The 19,216-nt window shown below is 52.7% G+C and overlaps 1 protein-coding gene across 1 annotated transcript in view; it reads right to left on the bottom strand.

The window, feature by feature from the left end:
- The window catches only part of snx30 (sorting nexin family member 30), a 53,765-nt gene extending 39,405 nt beyond the window's left edge, over window positions 1-14,360 (bottom strand). Inside the window, exon 1 of the mRNA XM_072517296.1 lies at window positions 14,134-14,360. Coding sequence (XP_072373397.1) covers window positions 14,134-14,340 — 207 coding nt within the window. The 5' untranslated portion in view covers window positions 14,341-14,360. The remainder of the gene's footprint in view (window positions 1-14,133) is intronic.
- Between the last annotated feature and the right edge of the window lie 4,856 nt (window positions 14,361-19,216).

The raw sequence follows: 19,216 nt of genomic DNA on the forward strand, positions 1-19,216 counted from the left end.
AAGAGTGCAAGTGTTTCAATGGGCACGCAGGAAGGTTAACAAAAACATGACACCGAGTCACATGGGCACAGTAGGACAGGAGACCAAATAGCTTGGTCAGAGAGGTGGGGCATCTTAAAAAGGATATAATGGGGTGGAGATATTTCGGCACGGAATCCCAGGGCCAATGCAATCGGGGCATTTATGAATTGGGCATAGGGTTTCAGGGACTGAAATTCAGTCCCCAAAGTTAAACCAGAATGTTCATTCAGACGACCCATGACATCCTCTATAGAATAAAGTCTTCCCTTTTTAATAAATGCAGAATAGGCCAGTGTAGCTTACACATCATCACATTGCGATTAAAATATACTCTCCCATAAAGTACCACAAGATGCATCTCTCAGCATTTTCAGAACGTTTTTTTTCATAAATAGAGCCAACTTTAAAAATCAGGCAAATACTGCAAATAAAAGAACAGATCTGCTGCCATGGCAAGGAGGAGGGGGAGGAGAGGAGAGGGTACGGCATGGCACAGCACGTTAGAACACTGTCCATTCATCAATGGGATGTGGATACAAGTGCGCTCCTTACTGTTAAAAATTAAGGCCCTCTAGTTTGGCAGCTGACAATTGTTTTCTGCAGTTTTTAAAACTTGGATGTAGAATTCGGACACTGGGATAGGGGAGCAGGGTTAAGCAATATAAACACAATATAAGTGGCGCACAGACTTGTACCTCTCAACCGAGGGTATAGAAATGCTAAAAACAGCCTAGTGGGACAGTCAACCATCAATTCCTGCCATATCTGCAAATCAGTACATTTCCCGTTCTATACATTAATGCAGAATTACAGGCCTTCAAAACAGCACAGCAACTAAAATGCTGTGAAGGCTTCTGGAGGCTCCAAAGCACACCTGGAGGTGGTTTCACTGACACCGCACTTTTCCAGTTATTGATTTGCATGAACCATAAACAGAAATCTCACTCCAATGTGCGTACAATTTCAGTATTATGCTAGAAGAGGGTTTAAAAGAGACTTCCAAAGAGCTGTGACCCACAAACAACATTGCAGAAATCACTCACGCATGAGACTATAATGTGAGTGAATATCACGTTGAATCACTTGCAGGTTTTGCAAGGCAAATATGAAAGAGACAGTGCCTTAAATGAATGGGGAAGAATCAATTGGAATAACCTCATGCAGAGAATCGCTCCTACTCCCATCAGAAATTGAGTTTACAGCATCACATGGTCACCCATCTGCTTCATGATCCAGCTCGCCGTCAATGGGACAGTGGCAAAGAGAACCAATTGGGTTAGGGTGTACTGGAACAAATGAAAAAGGTTTCCAACAATATACCGGTAATTTCACCAAAAAGGTTGGATATTAAACTCCAAAGTATCCAAAACAAAGCTTAGAAACCGTCCAACTGTAATAGCACAAACAGAGCAATACCTTCACATGGTTAAGTGATCTCTATCTTGGGGAACCAAGAAATTCTAATCAGCAAGTCTTCTGTGTTGCATACATGTTAGCAATAAAATAAAGAGCCAGAAAACTTTACCAACACAAAGTGGTTCCTGGTGCTAAGTATATACAGCACAATTATAATCATCATTATTAGTGTCACAAGTAGGCTTACATGAACACTGTGAAAAGCCCCTAGTCGCCACACTCCAGCGCTTGTTCAGGTACACTGACAGAGAATTTAGAATGTCCAATTCACCCAACAAGCACATCTTTCGGGACTGTGGGAGGAAACCCACCCAGACACGGGGAGAAGGCAAGTTGCAATTTATGGCCTTGATAACGGTCTTATTGGACCATCAATTTCTAGTGCAACTCCACCCAGTCACATTTTCCATAAATAAGCCTCGACAACCTGGCAGTGTAATATTTAACCATGGGAGCGAATCATGACCAAACCAGTTCTGCCCTCATTCAACATCCAACAAATCATTAATTGATGAGCAGTGCTCAATTTTGCTAAGCGGAGACAAGTCAACTCCATACAAACCGGAAGGGTGGGGGGGGTGGAGACGAGAGGTGCAGGCGACCAAGCCAGCACAGAAACACCGAAAATAGCAGAGGGCGTAGGCCATTCAGGCCGGCTCCATCATTCATTATCATCCAACTCAGCAATGTGTGCTCCCCCCCTCCTCCCAATAAATATCCTTTGATCCCTTTAGCCACAAACAGCTCTATCCAACTCCTTCTTGAAAATACTTCACTTTCTTCATGATTTAGCTAGTCACTGTATGCTGAGCCGCTTGGGATAGTGTTTGTGCGCACAGAATGTTTTAAAACAAATGCAACATCCACTTTGTGGTTCACATGACTTGCCGGCCTGGATAACCAGTATTTTGTCTTGTGCATTTAAAACAAAAAAAAGAGAATGAAGAAAGAAATGGTTGCTACCAGCTTTGCTGTCGTAATGCATGCTGGATCAGTTAAAACGTCCAAAACAGTTACCAAAAGGTTGCAACATCATGCATTACACCCAACTAGCCCAAATGCTCATTAGGCAAATATTTAACCACATTGCTATTTAGCCTAGTAACAAATACCATAGTCTTAATTGCAAGTACTTTACTTTTGCAATATTTAATTGCTTCATGTCTACAGATTACTTGTGCAATACATAATGTCTACAAATACTTTTTAACAAATAAATTTAGAGTACCCAATTCATTTTTTCCCAATTAAGGGGCAATTTAGCGTGGCCAATCCACCCAGCTTACACATCTTTAGGTTGTGGGGGTGAAACCCACGCAAACACAGGGAGAATGTGCAAACTCCATCCGGACAGTGACCCAGAGCCGGGATCGAACCTGGGACCTCGGCGCCATGAGGCAGCAGTGCTAACCACTGCGCCAATGTCTACAGATACTAAGTGAAGAAGGATGTCTGCAGACAGGAGTTTACTCATACCCGAACACAAGAATACATCCATCGCCAGATACAACCCACTTCTCATCGCATTGTAAATTCTATGATTCTCAAAGTAAAATCTATATGTGTATGCAATAAGAAATTCTTCAGACCCCTCATGGGTTAAACAATGGAGCCTGGAAGAAATATCCGGTAGGAACTATTTTTAAATACTCATATGCACCAGATGCAAACCATTTGAGCATTAAACAGAAGTGAAAACAGATGGTAGCTCACCAGACTTCCAAAATTTTGCATTCTCCATAAATGCTCAGTTTATATTTCAGAACGGCATGCCTTTGCACTCCATTAACTCAAGACTACAACTGATGCTACTAAACTAAATTCAGCAAGTGAATCTTGCAGTATTACTGTCCATGACCTGACCGAAGTTATAACCTCTTAGAAACGACAATGACACAATTTTAGAGTCCAATTATTGCAGCTTTAAGATTAAGCAACTTTGACTTATTATTGGACTCGAACAGCTTGCTTTATGCCATCTCCGAGGGCAGCTATAATGTAGTAAAGGATCCAAACGTGCTTCACAGGGGACATAGTCACCAAGTTACATTAGCTCAGATGACAAGCTTGCTCAAGGAGATGGGCTTCAAGAGCTTCTTAACTGGAGACCACGTTCCGGAGCTTAGAACCCACGCAGCTGAAGATATGATCACCAACAGTGGGGCAAAGGAAATTAATAATACACAAGAGGCTAGAATTGGAGGAATAAAAAAAAGTTTGCAAGGTTGGAGGAGCAAAACCATGAAATAAACAGATCAGTAATTAATACAATTACAAACAAGGAGAAAAAGCCTGACCCAAATATAACCACAAGAGTTATTTTCAGAAAGCAACAGCATACTATACCATTAATGCAGAGTACGAGAAGCAAAAACAAGGAACATAATATACAGGAAGTTACAATGAGAAAGGAAGAAAGCATTCGAGAACAAGAAACATACAAAACTGTGCTTTAACGGTTTGCTAAATCATTGCAACAAACAAGCAAAAGAAAAGCTAGTTAATCTTTATTAATAAAAAAGGATTGTTAATCAACATTTCATCAATGGCCAATGCATTTACGTAGTATCAATGAGAGGATTCAGTATTTAATTCAACATGTACATAACAGACCATATCCATCGCAGCACCATGGTCTAAAATAAACTTATTTCCAGACCCAAATGTACACAAACAGCCCTCTACACAAACAGGCAAGAGTTAAAAGCAGCAACATTTTAACAGAGATGGAAGTAGTAAAACTCCCAACAAAATCACCTCCAGCATTACCTACTGCAAACTGACCATAAGCCACTGATTGAAAAATCTTTCATACAATTGGTTTTAACAGCGAATCATTTCATGTTACTGACCTCGTCATGGGCAGCAGGAAGAACAGCGAGGAAGGAAGTATTGAGAATTTATCATTCAAGAGTCAGAAAGTTGCACGTTCAAGTCGCGCAGTACGAATTTGATTGGAGCACAAAAATCCAGGCTGACACTCCCAGTCTGGCCATGTGGGAGGTCCCACCTTCCCACCCACGCAGGCAGATAAAGTAAAAAGCATGCCCCAGGGTGCTGCAGCCTCTCATCACCCACCTCCCTCCCCCTATACCCTCACTCCTCAACCCCTTTTCCTCACCTCACTCCCCCATCACACACTCCGCCTCTCACTTCTCCCTCAATATTGCTACACCCTGGGCAGCACAGCGCCGAGGTCCCAGGTTCTATCCCGGCTCTGGGACATTGTCCCTGTTAAGTTTGCACATTCTCCCAGTGTTTACGTGGGTTTTGCCCCCACAACCCAAAAGATGTGCAGGCTAGGTGGATTGACGACACTAAATTGCCCCTCAATTGGAAAGAATGAATTGGGTGCTCTTTATTTATTTATTTTTTATTTTTAAATTGCTACACCCCACAAACCCCTCACTTGTTCCACTAAGTCCCCACATCCCCTTCCACAGACGAACACCTCTCTCTCCAGCACCACCCCACATCAGCACCCCCCAACCTTGGGCCTCCCCATACACCTATTCCTCTTCACCTCAAAGACCTCGCTGCCCACCCGTCTCCTCCCAGCACCCACGCCCAACTCCCATCATTCCAGAAGCCCATGCTCCACACAGCCCTCGGGCAACAGATTCAATCACATTCCCCGCCACCATTTGAGTTATTTCCTCCCCATCCGCTCTGCAACTTCCATCCATCTCTACCCACCCCACACCTGCCCTCTGCCACTCAGGATCCCTTAACCCATGCCCACACATCCCCCAGCACCAAGCTCAACACTAGCCCAACCCTGACCCCACTCACCCACTATTCATGCTCAAATCATCCCAACTCTAAAACACACCAAAGCACCATTCTCGCCATCTTCCAGCCTCACCATGCCACCAACCCAAAATCCCCAACCCCTGACCAGACGTCTCCAGCCTATTCCCTTACCCACACACTACCCCCTCCTTGCTCACCCAACACAGCCCTCCGCTCGCCCCCCATGTCCCACTCACGCCCCCTCCCACCAAAGAACAACAAAGAAATGTACAGCACAGGAACAGGCCCTTCGGCCCTCCAAGCCCGTGCCGACCATGCTTCCCGACTAAACTACAATCTTCTACACTTCCTGGGTCCGTATCCCTCTATTCATGTATTTGTCAAGATGCCCCTTAAATGTCACTATCGTCCCTGCTTCCACCACCTCCTCCGGTAGCAAGTCCCAGGCACCCACTACCCTATGTAAAAAAACTTGCCTCGTACATCTACTCTAAACCTTGCCCCTCTCACCTTAAACCTATGCCCCCTAGTAATTGACCCCTCTACCCTGGGGAAAAGCCTCCGACTATCCACTCTGTCTATGCCCCTCATAATTTTGTATACCTCTATCAGGTCTCCCCTCAACCTCCTTCGTTCCAGTGAGAACAAACAGAGTTTATTCAACCGCTCCTCATAGCTAATGCCCTCCATACCAGGCAACATTCTGGTAAATCTCTTCTGCACCCTCTCTAAAGCCTCCACATCCTTCTGGTAGTGTGGTGACCAGAATTGAACACTATACTCCAAGTGTGGCCTAACTAAGGTTCTATACAGCTGCAACATGACTTGCCAATTCTTATACTCAATGCCCCGGCCAATGAAGGCAAGCATGCCGTATGCCTTCTTGACTGCCTTCTCCACCTGTGTTGCCCCTTTCAGTGACCTCTGGACCTGTACACTTAGATCGCTCTGACTTTCAATGCTCTTGAGGGTTCTACCATTCACTGTATATTCCCTACCTGCATTAGACCTTCCAAAATGTCTCACATTTGTCCGGATTAAACTCCATCTGCCATCTCTCCGCCCAAGTCTCCAAACAATCTAAATCCTGCTGTATCCTCGGACAGTCCTCATCGCTATCCGCAATTCCACTAACCTTTGTGTCGTCTACAAACTTACTAATCAGACCAGTTACATTTTCCTCCAAATCATTTATATATACTACAAACAGCAACGGTCCCAGCACTGATCCCTGCAGAACACCACTGGTCACAGCCCTCCAATTAGAAAAGCATCCTTCCATTGCTACTCTCTGCCTTCTATGACCTAGCCAGTTCTGTATCTACCTTGCCAGCTCACCCCTGATCCCGTGTGACTTCACCTTTTGTACTAGTCTACCATGCGGGACCTTGTCAAAGGCCTTACTGAAGTCCATATAGACAACATCCACTGCCCTACCTGCATCAATCATTTTGTGACCTCCTCGTAAAACTCTAGCAAGTTAGTGAGACATGACCTCCCCTTCACAAAACCAAGCTGCCTCTCACTAATACGTCCATTTGCTTCCAAATGGGAGTAGATCCTGTCTCGAAGAATTCTCTCCAGTAATTTCCCTACCACTGAAGTAAGACTCACCGGCCTGTAGTTCCCTGGATTATCCTCGCTACCCTTCTTAAACAGAGGAACAACATTGGCTATTCTCCAGTCCTCCGGGACATCACCTGAAGACAGTGAGGATCCAAAGATTTCTGTCAAGGCCTCAGCAATTTCCTCTCCAGCCTCCTTCAGTATTCTGGGGTAGATCCCATCAGGCCCTGGGGACTTATCTACCTTAATATTTTTTAAGACGCCCAACACCTCGTCTTTTTGGATCTCAATGTGACCCAGGCTATCTACACACCCTTCTCCAGACTCAACATCGACCAATTCCTTCTCTTTGGTGAATACTGACGCAAAGCATTCATTTAGTACCTCGCCCATTTCCTCTGGCTCCACACATAGATTCCCTTGCCTATCCTTCAGTGGGCCAACCCTTTCCCTGGCTACCCTCTTGCTTTTTATGTACGTGTAAAAAGCTTTGGGATTTTCCTTAACCGTATTTGCCAATGACTTTTCGTGACCCCTTCTAGCCCTCCTGACTCCTTGCTTAAGTTCCTTCCTACTTTCCTAATATTCCACGCAGGCTTCGTCTGTTCCCAGCCTTTTAGCCCTGACAAATGCCTCCTTTTTCTTTTTGACGAGGCCTACAATATCTCTTGTTATCCAAGGTTCCCGAAAACTGCCGTATTTATCCAGATATTGCCAGACTTCCATGTTTCAAATGACACATCTTTTCATATTTTTCAATTAAAGTATGTAAAGAGCAAGAGGGTAGCCAGAGAAAGGGTTGTCCATTCAAGGATAATGGAAGGAACCTATGTATGGAACCAGAGGAAATGGGAGTGATACTAAATGAATACTTTGCCTCAGTGTTCAGAAGAACTTGGTGAATGAGGAGTGGAGGGTAGAGAGTGTAAATTTTCTGAGTCATGTTGATATCATTAATGAGGTGTTGGGCATCTTAAAAAGCATTAAAGTCAGATGTTGATTTGCCCTCAAACATCCACCCCCAATCTATGTTCTTCAGTTCCCGCCTAATATTGTTATAATTAGCCTTCCCCCAATTTAGCACATTCATCCTAGGACCACTCTTATCCTTGTCCACCAGTACTTTAAAACTTACTGAATTGTGGTCACTGTTACCGAAATGCTCCCCTACTGAAACATCTACCACCTGGCCGGGCTCATTCCCCAATACCAGGTCCAGTACCGCCCCTTCCCTAGTTGGACTGTCTACATATTGTTTTAAGAAGCCCTCCTGGATGCTCCTTACAAACTCCGCCCCGTCTAAGCCCCTGGCACTAAGTGAGTCAATATTGGGGAAGTTGAAGTCTCCCATCACCACAACCCTGTTGTTTTTACTGTTTTCCAAAATCTGTCTACCTATCTGCTCCTCTATCTCCCGCTGGCTGTTGGGAGGCCTGTAGTAAACCCCCAACATTGTGATTGCACCCTTCTTATTCCTGATCTCTACCCATATAGCCTCATTGTCCTCTGAGGTGTCCTCCCGTAGTACAGCTGTGATATCCTCCCTAACCAGTAGCGCAACTCCACCACCCCTTTTACATCCCCCTCTATCCCGCCTGAAACATCTAAATCCTGGAACGTTTAGCTGGCAATCCTGCCCTTCCCTCAACCAGGTCTCCGTAATGGCAACAACATCATAGTTCCAAGTACTAATCCAAGCTCTAAGTTCATCTGCCTTACCCGTAATACTTCTTGCATTAAAACATATGCACTTCAGGCCACCAGACCCGCTGTGTTCAGCAACTTCTCCCTGTCTGCTCTGCCTCAGAGCCACACTGTCCCTATTCCCTAGTTCTCCCTCAATGCTCTCACCTTCTGACCTATTGCTCCCGTGCCCACCCCCCTGCCATACTAGTTTAAACCCTCCCGTGTGACACTAGCAAACCTCGCAGCCAGGATATTTATGCCTCTCCAGTTTAGATGCAACCCGTCCTTCTTATATAGGTCACACCTGCCCCGGAAGAGCTCCCAGTGGTCCAGATAACGGAAACCCTCCCTCCTACACCAGCTGTTTAGCCACATGTTTAGCTGCTCTATCTTCCCATTTCTAGCCTCACTGGCACGTGGCACAGGGAGTAATCCCGAGATTACAACCCTAGAAGTCCTGTCTTTTAACTTTCTGCTTCGCTCCCTGAACACCTGCTGCAGGACCTCATGCCCTTTCCTGCCTATGTCGTTAGTACCAATATGTACAACGACCTCTGCCGGTTTGCCCTCCCCCTTCAGGATGCCCTCTACCCATTCAGAGACATCCTGGACCCTGGCACCAGAGGGGCAACATACCATCCTGGAGTCTCTTTCACGTCCACAGAAGCGCCCATCTGTGCCCCTGACTATAGAGTCCCCTATTACTATTGCTCTTCTGCGCTTTGACCCTCCCTTCTGAACATCAGAGCCAGCCGTGGTGCCACTGCTCTGGCTGCTGCTGTTTTCCCCTGATTGGATACTGTCGGGGGGATAGCCTAAGGGGTATACCTGGTCGGGAGGGGGACAACCACAGGGGATTCCTGCACTGACTGCCTGCCCTTTCTGGCGGTCACCCATTTCTCTGCCTGCACCTTGGGTGTGACCACATTTATATAACTGCTATCTATGACGCTTTCCGCCACCTGCATGCTCCTAAGTGCATCCAATTGATCCCTCCCCCCAGGAACTCCGCTACACACCACCTACCCACCCCCAAGTGACCATGATCCCCGCTCCGCAAAAAAAACACTTACACCCCTCCCCCCAGTAACCCCACTACCCCTCCCCAAAGCAACCCACATCCCCCCTCCCACCCTAACCAGCAACCCCGCCAGCCCATCCGCAACCCCATTCTCTCCACCCTCCCACCCACTAAGCAACCCCAGCAGCCCCCACCCATCCGCCCGCCACCAGTCCCAAGCAGCTCCGCTAACCCCCCCCCCCAAGCAACCCCACCCCCTCTCCTCTCCCCCCCAACCCCCCTCTCTCCTCTTCCCCCAACCCCTCTCTCCCCTCTTCCCCCCAACCCCTCTCTCCTCTTCTCCCCCCCCACCTCCTCTCTCCTCTTCTCCCCCCCCACCTCCTCTCTCCTCTTCTCCCCCCCCACCTCCTCTCTCCTCTTCTCCCCCCCCACCTCCTCTCTCCTCTTCTCCCCCCCCCACCCCCTCTCTCCTCTCCCCTCCACCCCCTCTCCCCCCAAACCCCTCCTCTCTCCTCTCCTCTCCCCCCCAACCCCTCCTCTCTCCTCACCCCCCCAACCCCCCGCTCGCCTCGCCCCCCCCCCAACCCCCCCCTCTTCCCCCCCAACAACCCCCCCTCTCCCCCCCAACCCCCCCTCTCTCCCCCCCAACCCCCCCTCTCTTCCCCCCCCAACCCCCCCCCTCTCCCACCCCAACCCCCCCCTCTCCCCCCCAACCCCCCCTCTCTCCTCTTCCCCCCCCCCCACCCCCTCTCTCCTCTTCCCCCCCCACCCCCTCTCTCCTCTTCCCCCCCCACCCCCTCTCTCCTCTTCCCCCCCCACCCCCTCTCTCCTCTCCCCCCCCACCCCCTCTCTCTTCTCCCCCCCCCACCCCCTCTCTCTTCTCCCAACCCCTCCCCTCTCCCCTCTCCTCTCCCCACCCCGAATCCCCGCTCGCCTCTTCCCCCCCCCCAACCCCCCTCTCCCCCCCCCCTCCCCCCCCAATCCCCCTCTTCTCCCCCCCCAACCCCCCTCTTCCCCCCATCCCCCTCTTCCCCCCCCCCAACCCCCCTCTTCCCCCCCCCAACCCCCCTAATCCCCCTCTTCTCCCCCCCCAACCCCCCTCTTCCCCCCATCCCCCTCTTCCCCCCCCCCAACCCCCCTCTTCCCCCCCCCAACCCCCCTCTTCTCCCCCCCAACCCCCCTCTTCTCCCCCCCCAACCCCCCTCTTCTCCCCCCCCCAACCCCCCCTCCTCCCCCCCCAACCCCCCCTCCTCCCCCCCCCAACCCCCCCTCCTCCCCCCCCCAACCCCCCCTCCTCCCCCCCCCAACCCCCCTCTTCTCCCCCCCAACCCCCCCTCTTCCCCCCCCCAACCCCCCTCTTCTCCCCCCCAACCCCCCTCTTCCCCCCCCCCAACCCCTCTCTCTTCCCCCCCAACCCCCCTCTCTCTTCCCCCCCCCCAACCCTCCCCCCCCCCAACACCCCTCTCCCCCCCCACAACACCCCTCTCCCCCCCCACAACACCCCTCTCCCCCCCCACAACACCCCTCTCCCCCCCCACAACCTCTCCTCTTCCCCCCCCCACCCAACCTCTCCTCTTCCCCCCCCCACCCAACCTCTCCTCTTCCCCCCCCCCCAACCTCTCCTCTTCCCCCCCCCCACCCAACCTCTCCTCTTCCCCCCCCCACCCAACCTCTCCTCTTCCCCCCCCACCCAACCTCTCCTCTTCCCCCCCCACCCAACCTCTCCTCTTCCCCCCCCGCAACTCCCTCCCCCCCCGCAACTCCCTCCCTCCCCCCCCCGCAACTCCCTCCCTCCCCCCCCCGCAACTCCCTCCCTCCCCCCCCCGCAACTCCCTCCCTCCCCCCCCCGCAACTCCCTCCCTCCCCCCCCCGCAACTCCCTCCCTCCCCCCCCCGCAACTCCCTCCCTCCCCCCCGCAACTCCCTCCCTCCCCCCCCCGCAACTCCCTCCCTCCCCCCCCCCGCAACTCCCTCCCTCCCCCCCCCCGCAACTCCCTCCCTCCCCCCCCGCAACTCCCTCCCTCCCCCCCCCGCAACTCCCTCCCTCCCCCCCCGCAACTCCCTCCCTCCCCCCCCGCAACTCCCTCCCTCCCCCCCCCGCAACTCCCTCCCTCCCCCCCCGCAACTCCCTCCCTCCCCCCCCCGCAACTCCCTCCCTCCCCCCCCGCAACTCCCTCCCCCCCCGCAACTCCCTCCCCCCCCCGCAACCCCTTACCCCCCCCGCAACCCCTTACCCCCCCGCAACCCCACTTACCCCCACCCCCCCGCAACCCCACTTAGCCCCACCCCCCAGACTCCCGCAACCCCACATAGCCGCACCCCACCAACTTAGCCCCCACCCCCCAGCAACACCACTTACCCCCACCCCCCCCCAGCCCCACCCCCCCAGCAACCCCTTACCCACACACCCCCAGCAATCACACTTACCCCCACCCCCCCAGCAACCATACTTACCCCCAGCCCCCCAGCAACCACACTTACCCCCACACTCCCCCCCCAGCAACCACACTTACCCCCACCCCCCAGCACAGGGCAGCACAGTAGCATTGTGGATAGCACAATTGCTTCACAGCTCCAGGGTCCCAGGTTCGATTCCGGCTTGGGTCACTGTCTGTGCAGAGTCTGCACATCCTCCCCGTGTGTGCGTGGGTTTCCTCCGGGTGCTCCGGTTTCCTCCCACAGTCCAAAGATGTGCGGGTTAGGTGAATTGGCCGTGATAAATTACACTTAAGTGTCCAAAATTGCCCTTAGTGTTGGGTGGGGTTGCTGGGTTGTGGGGATAGGGTGGAGGTGTTGACCTTGGGTAGGGTGCTCTTTCCAAGAGCCGGTGCAGACTCGATGGGCTGAATGGCCTCCTTCTGCACTGTAAATTCTATGATTTACAGCAGCCCCACCTACCCCCACCTCCCCCACTTACCCCCACCTCCCCAGCAACCCCACTTACCCACCCCCCCCCAGCAACCCCACTTACCCCCACCCACCCCCCAGCAACCCCACTTACCCCCCCCCCCCAGCAACCCCACTTACCCTCCCCCCCCCCAGCAACCCCACTTACCCTCCCCCCCCCCAGCAACCCCACTTACCCCCCCCCACCCCCCAGCAACCCCACTTACCACCCCCCCCCCCCCCCCCAGCAACCCCACTTACCCCTACCCCCCCAGCAACCCAGGCAGCACGGTAGCATTGTGGATAGCACAACTGCTTCACAGCTCCAGGGTCCCAGGTTCGATTCCGGCTTGGGTCACTATCTGTGCGGAGTCTGCACATCTCCCAGTGTGTGCGTGGGTTTCCTCCGGGTGCTCCGGTTTCCTACCACAGTCCAAAGATGTGCAGGTTAGGTGGATTGGCCATGATAAATTGCCCTTAGTGTCCAAAATTGCCCATAGCGTTGGGTGGGGTATGGGGATAGGGTGGATGTGTGGACCTTGGGTAGGGTGCTCTTTCCAAGAGCCGGTGCAGACTCGATTGGCCGAATGGCCTCCTTCTACACTGCAAATTCTATGAAATTCTAACCCCACTTACCCCCCCCCCCCAGCAACCCCACTTACCCCCCCCCCCCAGCAACCCCACTTACCCCCGCCCCCGGCAACCCCACTTACCCCCCCCCCCGGCAACCCCACTTACCCCCCCCCCCGGCAACCCCACTTACCCCCCCCCCCAGCAACCCCACTTACCCCCCCCCCCAGCAACCCCACTTACCCCCCCCCCAGCAACCCCACTTACCCCCCCCCGGCAACCCCACTTACCCCCCCCCCGGCAACCCCACTTACCCCCCCCCGGCAACCCCACTTACCCCCCCCAGCAACCCCACTTACCCCCCCCCAGCAACCCCACTTACCCCCCCCCAGCAACCCCACTTACCCCCCCCCCAGCAACCCCACTTACCCCCCCCCCAGCAACCCCACTTACCCCCCCCCAGCAACCCCACTTACCACCCCCCAGCAACCCCACTTACCCCCCCCCCAGCAACCCCACTTACCCCCCCCCCCCAGCAACCCCACTTACCCCCCCCCCAGCAACCCCTTACCCCCCCCAGCAACCCCACTTACCCCCCCCAGCAACCCCACTTACCCCCACCCCTCCAGCCAGCAACCCCACTCCCCATAGCAACCCCACCCACACACCCTCCGTAACCCCCTCTACCCTCCCAGCCACCCCCTCCCCTCACCCAGCCACCCCCCTCCCCTCACCCAGCCACCCCCCTCCCCTCACCCAGCCACCCCCCTCCCCTCACCCAGCCACCCCCCCTCCCCTCACCCAGCCACCCCCCCTCCCCTCACCCAGCCACCCCCCCTCCCCTCACCCAGCCACCCCCCCTCCCCTCACCCAGCCACCCCCCCTCCCCTCACCCAGCCACCCCCCCTCCCCTCACCCAGCCACACCCCCTCCCCTCACCCAGCCACCCCCCTCCCCTCACCCAGCCACCCCCCTCCCCTCACCCAGCCACCCCCCTCCCCTCACCCAGCCACCCCCCTCCCCTCACCCAGCCACCCCCCTCCCCTCACCCAGCCTCCCCCTCCCCTCCCCTCACCCAGCCACCCCCCTCCCCTCACCTCACCCAGCCACCCCCCCTCCCCTCACCCAGCCACCCCCCCTCCCCTCACCCAGCCACCCCCCCTCCCCTCACCCAGCCACCCCCCCTCCCCTCACCCAGCCACCCCCTCCCCTCACCTTGCTGTCCTGGCCGCTGGCAGCCTCGGGCGACAGCAGCTCCTCGGCCGACAGCGGATGCGACACATCGTGAATGGACCTGGGCCCGGAGGACGGCAGCGGCTTGCACAGCCCCGAGCTCATAGTGACCGAGTCCCCGCCTCCTCCGAGTCCTGCTGCTGCTGGTGCCGCCGCCCCAGCTTCTCCCCGCGTCTCTACCGCCTCCATTTAAAACAAACAGCCGGCCAGTTCCTCCCCCCCCCCGCTCCCACAAGCCAGCGGACCCCCACTGCGCATGACACGGCAGGCTGCCCTCACTCCTCCCCGCCGACGGGCGGCGCTGCGGCGGGCGGCGCTTGTCTCCCTCTCCCCGCCCGCAAGCACTGGCTCTCGGACTGTTCGGTCCTCCTGCCGCTGGGTGGCGCTCCTGGCTGCATGTTCCGCTCTCTGCCGCCAGGTGCCGCTGTAATGGGAACAGTGCTGTTGCCAATCAAGGGCATTGAGTCCAGCCAGCTGGGCAATAATGCCCAGTGTGTCAGGAAGATTAGACAGACTGGCATTTATAAAATATTTAAAACTTTCACAACCTCAGGATATCCCAAAGGGCTCATTCGAGTCAATGAAGTACTTTTTTGGAAGGCAGTCACTGTTATAATGTAAGGGTAACTTGCATTTATGTAGCTCTGTTAATGTGGCAGGATGTCCCAGGGTGGTTCGCAGAGAGTGAACTATCAACACAGAGCCAAATATGCTCACCCTCGGGCTGATGGCCAAGTGCTTCATCCAAGGTAGTGTCCGTTTCCCTTTTAATAACTTGGAGAAAGTGATCAATGAGGCTTTTGGGAGTCACCCGTGGCTCTCAGTTGGTAGTACTCCCAACAAGTTTCAGGTTAAACTCCAATGTTAGGGCTCGAACTCACAAATCAAGGCTGGCACTCCAGTGCAATACTGAAGGAGTGCTGCGGTGTTGGGGGGGGGTTGGGTTGGGGGGGGGTTGAGGGGGGTGGGGTTGGGGGTGTGTGTTTGGGGGGGGTTGGTGGTGGGGGGGGTTGGTGGTGGGGGGGGGGGTTGGTGGTGGGGGAGGTTGGTGGTGGGGGGGTTGGTTGGTGGGGGGTTTGGTGGGGTGGGGGGGTGTTTGGGGGGGGTTGGTTGGGGGGGGTTGGGGGGTGGTTGGGTGGGGGGGGCGGGGGGTTGGGGGGTGGGGGTTGGGTTGGGGGGGAGGGGTTAACATTTGAATGACATGACTAAACCAAGGCCTATTCTTGTGATTTAAAAAATATAATAATTTGGCACTCTTCCAAAGAGGAGCAGGGGAGTTACGATAAATATTAACCCCTTAAACAAGTCTTTTCAAACTCTTTTGCCCAGGACCCATTTTTGCCTTCCGATCATCCTTCGGGACCCACACCGGCCGACCTTCGTAATAATAATAATAATGGCCCCCCCATTTTCATTTACTTTAATGTGAGCCTGCTTCGTACTCATAATGTCACTTGCTTTGTTTTCAATGTTACATTTCTGATAATGGCTGATTGATTCCGCTGATGAGCCAAATATCTTTGAAGTTTTGAGGGTTTTAATCTTTCATTTGCCAGTGCTTCCCTGCGTATAACACGAATGAACTTTGAATCCTGATTCGCAGCGGACCAATTAATAGCCCACACCTCAAGTGGTCATCTTTATGCTGCTTTGTTCCTGTTTTCAGCTTCTTCTTTATGGGTTGTTCACCAGAGGCCCCGGAGTTCACTCCTCTTTGGAAGAGGGCCAAATGAAACGAAGCACTGCTGGCAGCTACAAAATGGAGGAATCTCTCTCGTGGGCAGAACACGTGACGTCAGCGCGTGGCCTGCTCTCTGCCGGCGCTCTCGGTGATAGGACTCGGTCATATTACAAAGAAAACTAGCCCTGGACAGCGCACTGATGTCAGGAGGAGGTGGTCCACCGCATTGGGCCCCGGACCTGCGTACTGCTTGATCCTGCAACCATGCGCAGTATGGCCCGCAATCTCAAAGGTCCGTTGCTGCTGGTGTTGTGAAAGGCATGTTGTGGCAGTTAGGCGTTCCTCCTGCGATCGGGTAACGCTGCGACCAAGCGCTGCGACTCTCTAGAAACCTGCCCGCGACCCACCCAGGGATGGCGGCCCTGAGTTTGAAAAACCCTGCCTTAATCAACATCACAAAAAACAGATCACCTGATCACCACTGCGCTGCTGGTTGTGGGATCTTGCTGTGTGCAGATTGGCCGCAGTATTCCCTACATTACAACACTGACTACAGCGCCACCGAGTGGGAGGAGGACCCTAACCGTAGCCCTTCAAAAAGTACATCATTGGCTGAGGAGCAATTCAAGAACGTCCAGTGGTTCTGAAAAGTATGTAAATGCAAGTCTTCCATTTCATACTCATTCTCAGCATCGAGCCTGTTTACATCTTCTGTTGCTCACATAAAGGCCGTGTGGGAAGGGGCTGGTGACGCAGGTGGGGCAGATAGTTTATCGGGTGACGGTGAGCGGCCATTTTGGGTGGGCTAGGACAAGTAAAGAAAATGGGGCAGTTTTGGTTTCATGATGGATTGGGATGGCTGGTTTAAATAGGGCGGGGGGGGGAGAAAACCGGTGAGGATAGTGACTTGGAATTTGTAGGGGTTGAGTGGGCCAGTGAAGCGTTCTAGGGTATTGGTGCATTTGAAAAGTTTGAAGGCGGAGGTGGTGTTTCTTCAGGAGACATACTTGCAGATCAGAGACCAGGTGAGGTTGCGTAAGGTCAGATATTCCATTCAGCATTTGACTCCAAGCCGATAGGGGTTGCTGTTCTATTTAGTCAGAGAGTGACATTTGTGCCAGCTAAGGAGTTGTGGGACCCGGGGGGGGTCTGTTTGTGATGGTCAAGTTGGAGAGGGTCCCGGTAGTGCTAGTAAGCGTTTATGCACGTAACTGGGACGATGGGTAGTAGTCATGGGTGACTTTAACTTCCCAAACATTGAGTGGAAACTCTTTAGATCAAATAGTTTGGATGGGGTGGTGTTTGTGCAGTGTGTCCAGGAAGCTTTTCTAACACAGTATGTAGATTGTCCGACCAGAGGAGGGGCAATATTGGATTTAGTACTTGGTAATGAACCAGGGCAAGTGATAGATTTGTTAGTGGGGAAGCATTTTGGAGATAGTGACCACAATTCTGTGACTTTCATTTTAGTAATGGAGAGGGATAGGTGCGTGCAACAGGGCAAGGTTTACAATTGGGGGAAGGGTAAATACGATGTTGTCAGACAAGAATTGAAGTGCATAAGTTGGGAACATAGGCTGTCAGGGAAGGACACAAGTGAAATGTGGAACTTGTTCAAGGCCTTTTACACATATGTGAGAAATATGAGAATGACTAGAGCGAGGGTAGGTCCGATCAAGGACAGTAGCGGGAGATTGTGTATTGAGTCTGAAGAGATAGGAGAGGTCTTGAACGAGTACTTTTCTTCTGTATTTACAAATGAGAGGGGCCATATTGTTGGAGAGGACAGTGCGAAACAGACTGGTAAGCTCGAGGAAATACTTGTTCGGAAGGAAGATGTGTTGGGCATTTTGAAAAACTTGAGGATAGACAAGTCCCCCGGGCCTGACGGGATATATCCAAGGATGCTATGGGAAGCAAGAGATGAAATTGCAGAGCCGTTGGCAATGATCTTTTCGTCCTCACTGTCAACAGGGGTGGTACCAGGGGATTGGAGAGTGGCGAATGTCGTGCCCCTGTTCAAAAAAGTGAATAGGGATAACCCTGGGAATTACAGGCCAGTTAGTCTTACTTCGGTGGTAGGGAAAGTCATGGAATAGGTACTGAAGGATAGGATGTCTGAGCATCTGGAAAGACACTGCTTGATTAGGGATAGTCAGCACGGATTTGTGAGGGGTAGGTCTTGCCTTACAAGTCTTATTGAATTCTTTGAGGAGGTGACCAAGCATGTGGATGAAGGTAAAGCAGTGGATGTAGTGTACATGGATTTTAGTAAGGCATTTGATAAGGTTCCCCATGGTAGGCTTCTGCAGAAAGTAAGGAGGCATGGGATAGTGGGAAATTTGGCCAGTTGGATAACGAACTGGCTAACCGATAGAAGTCAGAGAGTGGTGGTGGATGGCAAATATTCAGCCTGGATCCCAGTTACCAGTGGAGTACCGCAGGGATCAGTTCTGGGTCCTCTGCTGTTTGTGATTTTCATTAATGACTTGGATGAGGGAGTTGAAGGGTGGGTCAGTAAATTTGCAGACGATACGAAGATTGGTGGAATTGTGGATAGTGAGGAGGGCTGTTGTCGGCTGCAAAGAGACATAGATAGGATGCAGTGCTGGGCTGAGAAGTGGCAGATGGAGTTTAACCCTGAAAAGTGTGAGGTTGTCCATTTTGGAAGGACAAATATGAATGCGGAATACAGGGTTAACGGTAGAGTTCTTGGCAATGTGGAGGAGCAGAGAGATCTTGGGGTCTATGTTCATACATCTTTGAAAGTTGCCACCCAAGTGGATAGAGCTGTGAAGAAGGCCTATGGTGTGCTAGCGTTCATTAACAGAGGGATTGAATTTAAGAGCCGTGAGATGATGATGCAGCTGTACAAAACTTTGGTAAGGCCACATTTGGAGTGCTGTGTACAGTTCTGGTCGCCCCATTTTAGGAAGGATGTGGAAGCTTTGGAAAAGGTGCAAAGGAGATTTACCAGGATGTTGCCTGGAATGGAGAGTAGGTCTTACGAGGAAAGGTTGAGGGTGCTAGTCCTTTTCTCATTAGAACGGAGAAGGATGAGGGGCGACTTGATAGAGGTTTATAAGATGATCAGGAGAATAGATAGAATAGACAGTCAGAGACTTTTTCCCCGGGTGGAACAAGCCATTACAAGGGGACATAAATTTAAGGTGAATGGTGGAAGATATAGGGGGGATGTCAGAGGTAGGTTCTTTACCCAGAGAGTATTGAGGGCATGGAATGCACTGCCTGTGGAAGTAGTTGAGTCGGAAACATTAGGGACCTTCAAGCAGCTATTGGATAGGTACATGGATTACGGTAAAATGATATAGTGTAGATTTATTTGTTCTTAAGGGCAGCACGGTAGCATTGGGGATAGCACAA

Source organism: Scyliorhinus torazame, chromosome 9, assembly GCF_047496885.1.
Source record: "Scyliorhinus torazame isolate Kashiwa2021f chromosome 9, sScyTor2.1, whole genome shotgun sequence".
NCBI lineage: Eukaryota > Metazoa > Chordata > Chondrichthyes > Carcharhiniformes > Scyliorhinidae > Scyliorhinus > Scyliorhinus torazame.